The sequence below is a fragment of the Polypterus senegalus genome, chromosome 4 (assembly GCF_016835505.1).
Source record: "Polypterus senegalus isolate Bchr_013 chromosome 4, ASM1683550v1, whole genome shotgun sequence".
Classification (NCBI taxonomy): domain Eukaryota; kingdom Metazoa; phylum Chordata; class Cladistia; order Polypteriformes; family Polypteridae; genus Polypterus; species Polypterus senegalus.
In genome coordinates this window covers 251650871-251663724 of record NC_053157.1, presented here as the reverse complement: position 1 = coordinate 251663724, position 12854 = coordinate 251650871, and the positions used below count along the sequence as shown (strand labels likewise).

The following is a 12854-nucleotide window of genomic DNA, read 5'->3' as shown; positions in this document are numbered from 1 at the left end:
CTCTCTCCGAAGGAGTTGCCACGGCTTTGGAATCCTCTGCCCCTGCCCGTTTCCCCAGTGTAATACTGAAGCGGTGCCGCTATCGGCTTAGTCTGTGTATCGATTTCTTTTTGTTTAGATTGTCTCTCAGCATGCTGAGCATGACGTTTGACTTCATCAAAGGTAACGCTTTCCCATCCTATGCAGGACGTTCGAACTTTGTTCTGTATTTCGCTTCTTAGTCCTGAGACAAAAGGGGGAACGGCAGCGTGGCTTCGATCCTTTCCCTCTTTCAGACCAGAATGATTAGCCATCAAGTCTTGAATTCTATGGGCCCATTCATCGACCATCTCATCCTTCCGTTGCTTAGCAGCAGAGATGAGTGACCAGTCTGTCCCCTTTTTAAATTTTTCTGCAATAGAGGCTTTTAAAGGTTCCAATTGTTCTAAAAAATTGAGGCTCCTCATTTTCATTCCGGTTTAAGGAATCGTTCCATCTCCAGGCGGTCCCGTTCCCTCTAGTCCCATGATTTACTGTTGCCCATGTGGTGCCTAGCTTTCGGGGTAACACTTGCGTCCACTCTGCAGCATTTGGTTTATACATGTCGTCCAACTGCTGAAGTGATTCTATAAATTTTAACCCGCCGACTCTCTTGGGGTCTGGCAGTTCTGACACCACATCTTTTAACTCTTGGATGTCCCAATTTCGATGTATCATGACTCTAGTGGGATTGTTAGGTCCTGGGAGTTGGATAGGATTGTGCCGGGGGTTAGGGACTTGCATTAAAGGGTAGGAAAGTTCACCGGATGCTCCCAGACTCGAGAGATGAATTGTAGTACCCGATTTATGCTTATGTAATTGGCTCCTTGTATGGGCAGAGGGCGGGAATTGGAGAAGTAACTCAGATCTGGTGTAATCATTAGACCGGGTCTCTGTGTCCCCGTCCAGGTCTGAATGAGAGTGAATCATAGTGATACTCATCGTTATAAAACTCTGCCCCGGATGGATCATCGAATACCACGGGAGCCTCTGGAGCATTTGGAGGACGAGGTGGTGGTGGTGGTGGTTGATAAGGGGGTGGGGAATGAATAACTGGGTAGAGGGGATCCTTTTTATCTGATTTCTTTTGTCTATTGTCTGGCCCTGTTTTAATCTTTTGCAATGCTAACAACATGTTTTTTTTTTTCCTTTCGAGTTTTTACTTCGGCAGAAAGCATCTCATTGCGCTTTTGTATTGCCTCAAGGACTTTGTCTTTTTAATTACCAATTCCCATCTATCAAACATATCCATCCTGTAGGGACCCCGTTGGCAACAGCCTTGTGTGTTTCTGCATAGGATTTTCCTAACTTCTTGAATTTCTGAAATATCCCCAGTTCCCTCAGTTGGAAAATAATCCTTCCAACAGAGACTTTTGATTTCCCTAAGGGATCTTGACTGGTTTACTGTTATTTTTGAGTGAGTTTTCCACACTTGTTTATTTCCGAACCGCCCCAATGTCGCTTCACTGGAAGTCTCTCCTTTGCCCTGGTCCACCGTGAATGATCAACCTCTTTAGTGGGCTGACAGTCGAACCCGAAGGCTGCTGGTTACCTCTGGTGAGGCGATCGACTCCCTTAGTGACCCATTGAGCTCAGGATATAACCAGACCGTCAGAGTGAAGAATCTCGCCCTCCCGCAAAACAGTGCTTTTTCCTGACCGTGAGGTGTTTCCCTCCTATCTGTCCTTCGCACTCCCCACCTTTATTTTAATTTCTGAGCCGGTAAAAGACTTCGTCCCATTCCAGGGAGCGTACTAACTGAGCATTCTCAACACCTCACTAATCTTTACGCACTGTTTAACAGCTTTTCCGCAAGACGGTTTCCCTATCTATACATTCCGGTTTACCCACTGGTCACAGTATTCTTTCCCCGGTCTGACCCCCTCAGTCTACTTACCAAGAATCTTTCCTCCTGTCTAGAAGTTCCCAGTTCACTCGACTTTCAGGGAGAAATATCAGAGGAGGACAAGGGTTCCCCACTCAGGACTCACCCAGAAGCAGGCCTGTCCTAACTTTTTCCCGGAGCTGGTCCTCCTGATCCAGCCGGAATCTGTCCTTTATTGGTCCTCCGGGCAGTCCCGCTCAAGGATCCGCTTGCACTGTCTCTGTCCTCAGACAGGGCACCAAAAAACTGTGGTCGCTGAAAGCCAGGAACAACAGGAGATGGACACTCTTGTAAAGTAAAAAGTAATTTCTTTGTTCTTGGTGAGCAGGAGGCTGCAGCAGCTGTCACAATCAGTCTACCGTTAACCTGCAGTTGATAGGGAGTTTCTTTCGTTAATACACAGCTTGTTTTTTCTTTCAGAGAGGAAGCTTACACAATATTCGTTTTAATTTAACTTTAGAGGAATCTTAAAGCATGCCCACAGCTTTTAGGCAATCTACTTAGATTAGTTAACTGTTCAAAGCTGGTTACAGCTAGTTTCGAAATATCACAGGGTGTGTATGGATCAGCAGTTTTCTTTTGCAGAGGCATGCACTTTCTTCCTTATTTTGCACACAAACACCTCTTTCACAACAGCAAAGTGTCCACAATATCTCTGCAGCTCTCCAGCAGATCCAACCAAAAATCCTACCTATGCCAGCATAATTCATACTCAGCATTACATAAATACATGATTTTCCTTTTAATCATCACTCCTTGTTTCCTTCTTTCTCATAGTGTATACATGTTATACTGGTCTTTACTTTCATCCAATGTCGCGGTAGTACATATTGGCATGGAGTACAATGGAAATGTAGCCGCTGGAATCCAGGAGAGCTTCAACTCTGAACCCATTTACAACTACTACTCCCATATGTGATATCGTCAGAGGGTTTGTAAGCGCACGTAAACCTCCCATCTCTCTCCACCTGCATCCCTCCTCGTTCCTGATTAGGTTACGTGCCCACGAACTCGGGGACTTCGAAACAGGCTCCAGTTTGTTTGAAAGAAACATAGTTTATAGGGTGTAATCCCCACGATGTTCACCAGAGGACCGTTCTGCTCTCTCAGATTGCAAGGCTATCTTAGATGGTTCTATGAGCTCTATAAGCTCTTCCATATTTTTTAAAAGTCTCCCCAGACTGGCTGGGTGAGATATTTGGGAAGACTTGCTGTACTATCTGAAATGTTGCACATTTGAATGACTATAGCCATTGTGCCAGTTGTTCCCAGAGAACAAAAGCTTGCTCCTGGGTCGACCTCTCTGGATTGAATTCCCATTTTTTAATTCTTTCCACCTGCTGGTCTGGGGATACTCTATATTTATCTGGGATCTTGATCCCAATTTGGTGAACAGCTCTCTCCTCCGAGAAAGTGTAATAAATCCCCTTTATTTTCACCCCAGGAACCAGCCCACTCCTATGTGTCTCTTCCACACACTCCCTTTGTTTCGTTCCTATCCCAGGTGTATATATTGGGAGCGGAGCCAGCTTGTACCATTCTACCCAACAAGCCAATAAGACGGCTGATTACAATTTCTAACTACTCAACATTCACTTGATAACGATTTATATTTATGCACCAGCTCGGTAAAACTCTGCATCCCTTTCCACCCATCTACCTACACATTCACTGAAAGGCTAATAAAAGGGATTTTATTTAAAAAAAAATCTAATGCCTGGTTAATTAATTGTACAAATAAATTGGTCAACAAACAGTCATACTTAACTATAAATCGACACTAAATATCAAGGACATGATTACAACAGGCTGCCTTCTGGCAAGAAAAGTTCAGGTGCCTTTTCTTGTGTCACATAATTTTTTATATTTACTATAATAAAGATTAAAAGAGCAGAGTCTCAAAAATCTACTCTCTAATATAAGAATAAAGCCTGTGTGTCCAGTCTCTTATAGAGCAGTCCGATTGTTCAGTTTGGCTTTGGTGACGTGGCGAGAGAGGAAGTGTGAGTGTGAGATGCATGAGGAGGAGTAAAGGTCTGTGAGGAACGCTGAGAGAGTCAACTTCAAAGGCAGCAAGTATAAAACCATACAGGAGCCAAGATTGACACCTCAAAACTAATGACCGTTAAACAGTCTTTACAGGACTACCCATGAGAAAGGGAGAACTGGTGAAGAGAGATTAACACATGCGAATACAAAGGAAAAGTGCTGAAGGCACATGTAGGGCAGGAGATGGTAAATGTTTTTAATTATTCCATTACCTGCCTTGAACAGGTGCCGTGGCTAGTACATCCATAAATCTTCAGTAGTCGCCCTCTTCTGGCTAAAACTTCTTTTGTCTTAGCTTGGATCGTGTATCATGGCCTCTACATGGAGAGACTCCGATTCTGTGCTGCTCAGTCTTCTTCCGCCTGCTTAACAAAGAGATGGTTTTGATGTCTTTACATTTTGGTTTGACTGCACTTTTCTTAGAGACTCTCTAGAGCCCTGGTGAATGGTATGACATCCGTGGCAAACGCACTCGATGAGAAAACTCCTCTTGTTCTCTCTTCAAAAGGTGTTGAGTGGGAGACCATATTTTGTATTAATTTTCACTGTGCAGAAGAGAAGATTGTGATGTTATAGTCAGCTAATTAAGCCAGTAGTATCCATTTTTACTCCCAAAGGCAGTGTAACATACAATATGTACTTGTGTCACCCTCCTGCTATAACCTACTTATGGGCTGGTCAGGTTGTTTTTAAAATATCTTCAAACTTAGAGTAGGTTGAGTTAGAATGCGTCAGCTGGCCAATTTTGCGTCTTCATACAGCCACTGAATTAGACATGACGTGCTGTGACAGGACTCCTTGGCTCACCACCAATTGAATGGCGAGTGCCGTGCATGGCAGGCTGGTAAGTCCGCATCTCCCGTGTCCTTTGTAATATTCTTAGTATTATTACACAGTCAGACATACACTTTCTATTTTGTAATGTTACCGGCTTGGAGCACATTGTGTCACTCGGCATCAAGAGCTTCAGTTTTATGCTGGGCTGTGAATTCTTGGCAGAGGAGAGTCGCTTGTTTCAGTTCAGAGTTTTCATTTGTTCAGTCTCAACATGGAGACCGGAGACGTACTTGAACTCCAAAGGTCATTTGTAAAACTGAGTTTAGTGATGTTATCTTGTAGAAGACTGCTGATATGTGTGTGCGCAGTTAGATACAATTCCACCAAAGCAACATCTGTAAAATCCTTGTGCCCTGGCAGATGGAATCGTAGATCTAAATGATCTAGAAGGTGACATCTTCCAGAACTGAAAGTGGCTGGTTGTCCATGCTTACGAATTCCACTGTTTTTGCTGTCCCAGTAAGTCTTTGGGTTTCTTGCTATCTGTATTATAAGGTTGAGTTTTTTAAGTGCTGAGATTATTGGAGGCCAAGTGAGAGTAGGCAACCGAGCTAGACTAAGCTTGCTGGTCGCCTCAGCCTGAACAGCTCGTTCTTCACACCAGTCCCTTTTGTGTTGACTTCTCAGATGATGAATAAGGTTTGTATTGTTGAAAGTGTTAGCAGTGAATCCTCCATCACTGACTTCTTTTTGCACATATATTACAAACCTCAAATTTGTTATCTCTCGTAGGAAAGCAATCAAACTGTTAGACTGGCGAGGACATGTTTCTGTATTTTGGAAATGTTGGAACTTTGTCTTGCATAAATTTTATCATTCAAGATCAACTGTTAAGATCAGCTAATTTCCTGATCACCGGTCAAGTCATCTGGAGTTAAAATTGGCAGATTTTGATTTGTCATCAGTCGATCAGATCAGGCCTGTATTTAACATTTGAGAGAAAGATGGAGAAATTGAACAGACAGCATCAAAACATAAATGGCACCTAAATGTGAGGAAGAAATGACAACCAATGTGCCACCGCTTTAGTTGTACTGTCTCATTTATTTTAAAAGGCAGGTAGTGGTTAGCAATTTGGACATCAAACCCTGAAGTTGCAGGTTCAAATTCAGCTTTTTACATCATGTGACCATGATCAAGTCACGTGACCAGCCTGTGCTCCAGTTGGAAAAACAAGAGAAATGTAACCAATTGTGTCTCAAATGTTGTGAGTCACCTTGGATAAAGGTGTCAGGAAAAAACAATAGTTAAAATGTTTGTGTTCTTTCAGATTTACAGAAGAATGGCAGCTTCACTCAGCCCTCTCTTCAATACAATGAGAAAGATATGAAGAAATCAGCAAGAGGATCAGAGAACCTGACAGCAGCTTTTTTGCAGTGCAGTTCTCTCCCTGCTGCTGGAGTAACACAAACAGAAGCCATCAAAACTGATCGACAACAAGTGGAGAAAGAAATCCAAATTCACACTGGAAAAAAATGTTTGGAATGTGGCAAACAATTCACACACAGAAATGGTCTTTATCAGCATATGAAGATTCACACTGGAGAAAAACCTCATAGCTGTCCAGAATGTGGTAAGTCATTCTCAAGGAGAAGCAATCTTCGGACGCACAGAAGAAGCCACACAGGAGTTAAACCTCATTGCTGTCCAGAATGTGGTAAGTCGTTCTCCAGTAGAAGCAATCTTCAGATGCACAGAAGAAGCCACACAGGAGAAAAACCTAATTGCTGTCCAGAATGTGGTAAGTCGTTCTCACGTACCAGCAGTCTTCAAAGCCACAGAAAAATCCACACAGGAGAAAAGCCTCATTGCTGTCCAGAATGTGGTATGATGTTCTCAATCAGAAGTGCTCTTCAGAGGCACAGAAGAATCCACACAGGAGAAAAACCTTATTGTTGTCCAGAATGTGGTAAGTCGTTCTCAAGGAGGTGCCATCTGCAGAGACACAGAAGAATCCACACAGCTTAAAAACCTCATTATTGTCCAGAATCTGCTGAACAAGTTTCTGACAAATGCAGTTTTCAAAGGCACACAAAAATTGATACCGGAGAGAAGCCATATTGCTGTTCTCAATGTGGAAAAAGGTTTTAAACATTAGCTCATTTTAAGTAAACACACAAAACTCCCACCAAAGCAAAAATGCAGTATGTATGTTCTGAATGTGGTAAATGTTACACAAGCCAGAAAGGTCTTTATCCACATACCAAAATCCATACTGGAGATAAACCTTATTGTTGTCCTGAATGTGATAAGCAGTTCTCACAACAAAGCACCATAAAAATTCACATCAGACGTCACATCAGAGAGAAACCTCACCTTTGCTTGGAATGTGGCAAACAATTCTCACACCTCAATTCTCTGTATAAGCATGCGAAAAGTCATACTGGAGAGAAGCCTTAAAGTTGTACTGAATGTGGAATGTGATTCTCGTATAACAGTTCTCGTTCACAAACATAAAATAATTCATTCTGGTAAGACACAAATTTGTTGTGACTGTGGCAAGCTTTTCTCAGACAGCATGACTCCTAAAGATCAAATGAGAATTCACTCCGGAGAGAAACCTTATTGCTGTCCATAGTGTGGAAAACGATTCTCACGTCAAACCACACTTGGGTGCCACAGAAGGATCTACACTGGAGAAAAGCAGTACACCTATTCTGAATGTGGTAAAGGGTACTCTTCCAGAAAACGTTTTCAGAGACACGTAAAGTTATATTGGTGTAAAGCCTGTCCCAGAAATGATCTTTCCATTGGATCCTCAGGCAAAAAATGAAAAAAAATCATTTTTATGCAATCTTTTTGTTCAACCCACTGAATTAAATCTGAAAGTCTACACTGCAACTGCATCTGAGTTGTTTCATTTAAAATTCATTGTGGTGATGTACAGAACCAAAATTAGAAAAAAGTGGTCTCTGTCCAAATATTTATGGACCTAACTGTAAATAATTGCATGTAAACGATTCACCAAAATCTGTTGTATGTAAATGATACTGTTTTAAACGTTATTGTTTTTTCATCAGAAAACCCGGTTTCCACGTCTGCCTGTATTAATTTAAATGGCACTTTTGCCACTCGCAATATGACGGACACGCTGACGTATCGTGTAGACTGGGCAACACAGTGAATGTGGCGTCTATCTATATATGTCTATGATTCTTAACCCTGATAATGGAAAACTCATTTAGTGACGTCAGCTGACAGCCAATGCTGTCCAATCAGATACTGGGGAGGGACAGTCAAGGAGGACAGGAGACTAAAAAGAGAGCCGTCACATGACAGACCAATGTAGAGGGGCTTTATAAGACTTTTACACTAATTTAGGTTATCATTTATAAATGATAAGAGTCTTTACAAACCAAACACATTCATCAGCTGTGTGTCAAGGGTGAGTCCAAAAGTGGGAATTTAAGAAGATCTAAATAGAAATAAAATGAAACATTCAGAGTTCAATGAGAAATGTTTAAGATCTGAAGAGGACATCACAACAGCATGCTAGGGTTAGCATGGGGGACCACAGTTGTGAAGCATATCAATTAATGTATAGAAGGAATATTATTTAAAATAATATTTTTTTGAGAAATGGGACACCATAATGAATGCACAACACAATGAAAATGAAATGAACTGATTTTATTGTCTGACAAGAAGAGAAAAAGAGAATACAAAGCAGAAACACACAGGGATCTCTGCTGACCCAGCTGTTAATTTGATAAATTAACCTAAAAATATAACAGATGACACTTTGCTCCATGTCAGTATATCCTGGGTGGTGTGTGAAGGACGCTCTATACTCTGAATGTGTTGGTTCAGGTTTCAGTTTGAGTTCAGCACCTTCTTCATATCGATACCCAAGACGTTTCTTCACTCGAGACTACAAGCTGGAGGCCACAGGAGCTCAATAAACTCCAACAGCAGGATGGACGATTAGAAAGCTCTGCTTTGAGAGAGTGTCAGCTACACAAAGCTTCAGCTTCATTTACTTGACAGAAAACTCCAAAAAGCAGAAGTGGCCCCTTCTGTACCCCCACCACTGAAGGTAACATTTGACCCCCTCACTACTCACTATTGGTTCACTCTGCTTGGATTTCTGTATTTTGTAAGTTTATGTTTCATTTTTTGGCCATACTCTTTTTACATTTCATTTCATTGATGTTCTCAAATGTGTGAGTATAACTTGACTCTTACAAGGACTTATCTATAAAGGGCACATTGGCCATGAAATGCAAGAATGCAGAAAAATATAAAAAGTGGAAACCACAAAATAAAGAGGTGACATCGATGAAGTATGCTCAGTGGCAGAGGTGACGAGGACAAAGTCAGAAAGGACAGCAGAGAAAAGGCATGTACCAACTGAAAACAAAAGAAGAAAGCTCATTGGTTGAAAGAACTGTCAGTCACTCCTGTGTGGACTGTTGAGGACAGCCGTGGCATTCAGACTTCAAAGTTCATGTGTTTTTGATTTCCAATCTGTGACCATGCACTGAATAAATCTGTTATTTATCAGTTAGCATGTTCTGAGACTGTAATGTCATCACAAAGATCATACAAACACGTAATGTGACATTTGTGATCAATTACTTTTGTTGATTTTTATGGCACCATTCATCAGCCCTGTATAGAGTGACACTTCCAGATCGGCAACCCCACTGCACCCCGTGGCACATTTGGAGTTTGGGACTGGAGCACAAAGTGGATGGCACTCTGAGAAGGACAGACTTGTAAGACGTGAACAAAACCAGCTGCCCTCCCTGGTCTGTCTTCATTCAGAAGGTCACACCTGAGTGGTGGGATTGTTCTGCGGCGCTCCTGTTAGCCGACATTTCATCAGCTTGCTTTCTGCGTTTCATCTGATAACCAGCAGAGTTAATCAAAGATGAGCCAGGCCTGTTACAATGTGAACGTTCTTGGCATTTTGTTTTGCTTTAAATATTTTTTCTACTTCTTTACTTTGAGTTCTTGGAGTCCTTGTACATTAGAGATTATTAATACATGAGCATTTGGTGTTAATAATGAATTGACAATTAATAAACTGTTTCTATTACTAAATTGTAAGTGTGGCCTGTTGCCATTTTGTATCTTTATCCTTCTTGACTGTGTTACTAGGACGTGTTGCACTGTTGCCTCCCTAGAATTAAGTGCCACATCACCGACGCTCGGCCTCACACCCTTCATCACACGTGAGGAAGAATCCAAGATTGCGGATCCAACTGTTAATCATCTTCAGTGTGTGAGTATAAATTCAGGCTTATTCTCACTTTGACCGCGTTAATTGCTCAGTGTCTAGATTTTGTAGGTGGTACGTCATCTGATTATTGGCTCACAACGAATCTCGCTTTATCTACATTAAAAGTTTTGAGTGTAGATGTTTGTGGCGTTACGCCTTTAAATTATTGTACGGTTTTTAGTCGGTGGCCTGAGGCCGAGGGTTCAACCCTCCAAGAACTTCACTGTGGGGACTCATAGGATTGATGATCAGTTCAGAGAAATACCATTTTTAGTTTGTTTTCAGTTTTAACATTGAGATTTAAGGCATATCTTCTAGTCGGTGACTGCTGGTGATTTTCATTATGACTCCATTAAGCACTTTGGTTTTTCTCAATGACTGCTCTGATTCTTTAGCTATTGAGTCTTGCTGTAGTTTCTCGATGTGCTAACATCTGATTAGCCACATTTCCTTTTGCCAGATGACAGTTCTAGCTGAAACTCATAAAGCAGGTGGACATTATTCACACTGCCGTCCAGCAAATCATCTCTGGATATTAGTGGCTGACACAACAACACCGTCTATTCAGCATAAGGAGCCACAGAGCCGACCCCATCATCTTTGGGTGATCTGCTGTTTTATTTAAAATCAAAGCAGCCTGTATCCTCCTTATAGGTATTGGAGTTGGACATTCTGAAACTTCTGAGACACCCTGGGTGGCTTTTTTAGCTCTGTGCCATTATGCTGGTTTGGGGGCTTTAGTGCCAAAACTCCTGTGCCAAGAAGAGTTAAGGCAAAGAGCCTAATAATGAGCTGAGGAAGACAACGTCAGACCAAAGACCTGAAGAAGGAGCACATCGGAAAGACAATGAGTGCACTCCACTACCATCGAGGGTCTTCCCTTGACCCCTGAGCACAAACACAACTCCACACAGCACTGGACATCATCCTTAAAGGCTTGGCATCGTTAAAATGTGCCAAGAGAAATGAGGACTCTTAACAAGTGACTACACAGCCAGGCCTGCTTTGCCATGTTGAATTGTTGTGTGTGAGAAGCTCCTGATTAATGGTCTCATTTAAACTTCTCACTTTTACAAGACTGAACTCATCTGGAGACTCAAGAAAGTTGACAGTTTGGTCCTCTCTGACCCAAAGCTGCCCTTCAAAGAGCGGGCACATTGACTGGGACATCATACAAGAAATCTTAAAGAGGAATCCTAAATTCATTTAGATAAACTTTATGAATTCCAAGGGGAACTTTGGACGCATACATCAGCAGAAACATAAAAAATCAAGGATATGGACTTACAAGACAAATAATACAATCAGTCAATCAATCAATACATCAAGGTTGTCAGGAGGAAGCATTGCATTGGGCAGCAAGACCCCCAAGGCACTTCTTAGCCCACTGTGGTGGAATGAGCCTGTGGCTAAATGTTACCCCCAGAGAGCCCCACTGCATGGGATTTTTCCAGATGACCTCCAGTTTTGCCCCCATCCTCTTTCCACCACAGCGTCCAGTGTGCCCAGGGTTTGCCCTGTGATGGAGCAGCTTTTCTGATTGGTTTCTTCAGGCCTTGTACTTCATTTGAATGCCCCAAGAGACCACAGCATAGAACAACACACAGGCTACTCCTAACTTTTAGAAGATTTCAGGCAGCTTGCTGTACACATAAAAAGACCTAAATCCACTCAGAAAGTCCAGTCTGCGCCGGCCCTTCTTGTACAGCAGCACTGTGTGGTTAGTCCAGTTTGCTGCTAATATGGACCTCCAGGTACTTGTGCTCTGCACCACATGCACGTCCTCCCTCTGAACAGCGAGTGGTCTCAGAGGCTCTTTGGCCTGCCAGAAGACCACCAACAACTCTTTTGTCCTGCTGATATTTGATCAGCAGGTGATTTTCCCTGCACCACAAGCCAAAGTCTTTCACAAGCCTCCTGTACTTTGACTTGTTTCCATTATTAATCCAGCCAATGATTGAGGAATCTTCTGAGAATTTCTGTGTTATGTACCGAGATCTTCACAAAGGCTTCTTCTGGTCTTACTGACATCCATAAAGCATCAGTCCGTTGGTCATTCACCAGTGTGCAGTATGGTGTATTGACATGGTGGTTTCATTAATTGGGAAAATGAAGGACTCACAGGTCTTATATTAAATACGTACAACCTCAAATAAGAACAAAACAGTTGGGAAGGTATGGGAAATATATATATATATAAATATATATATACACACATATATATATATATATATATATATATATATATATAAAGCAGTTATTATTAAATGTACATTGAATTGTATTTCATTTCAGACCCAAGACATTTCATGTTTCCTCTGCGTACTTCATTTCTTTTCTTAATGTTCATCCATTCCTTCATTTCAGACCTGTAACACATTCCAAACAAGTGGGGTCAGTAAAGCATTCACCACTTTGTAAAGTCACCATTCCTTCTCATGACACGTCAAAGACATTTTGGCACTGCGGATACCAAGCGATGAAACGTTTCTGGTGCTGTTTTGTCCCATTCTTCCTCCAGACACGTCTCAAGGTGTGCCACAGTATGGGGTCGTCGTTGTCATATTTCTCGTTTCAGAATTCTCCACACATTCTCTACTGGGACAGGTAAAATCCTGATACTCTGTATATCCAACTCATCATAATAACTATTCATGGTGGCTCTAAAATCTGTACTAACCCCTACTCTCTCTTCTGTTTCCTTTTCTGGTGTCCTTTTAGTGGTAGCTTGTGCCACCACCATCTACTCAAAGCACCGTGATGTTCCAACAATGATGGATGGATTAAAAGCCAGAACTCTGTATGACCATCAGGTGACTCCGTGAGAACCCTAACTACAAA

The 12854-nt window shown here is 41.9% G+C and overlaps 1 protein-coding gene across 2 annotated transcripts in view; it reads left to right on the top strand.

Annotated features, from left to right (window-relative positions):
- LOC120528482 (zinc finger protein 813-like) overlaps positions 1-7550 on the top strand; it is a 32168-nt gene extending 24618 nt beyond the window's left edge. For both annotated transcript variants that reach the window (XM_039752657.1, XM_039752655.1), the window contains one exon: positions 6060-7550. In XM_039752657.1, the coding sequence (XP_039608591.1) occupies positions 6060-6757 (698 nt within the window). In that variant the 3' untranslated portion in view covers positions 6758-7550. The remainder of the gene's footprint in view (positions 1-6059) is intronic.
- The last annotated feature ends 5304 nt before the right edge of the window (positions 7551-12854 follow it).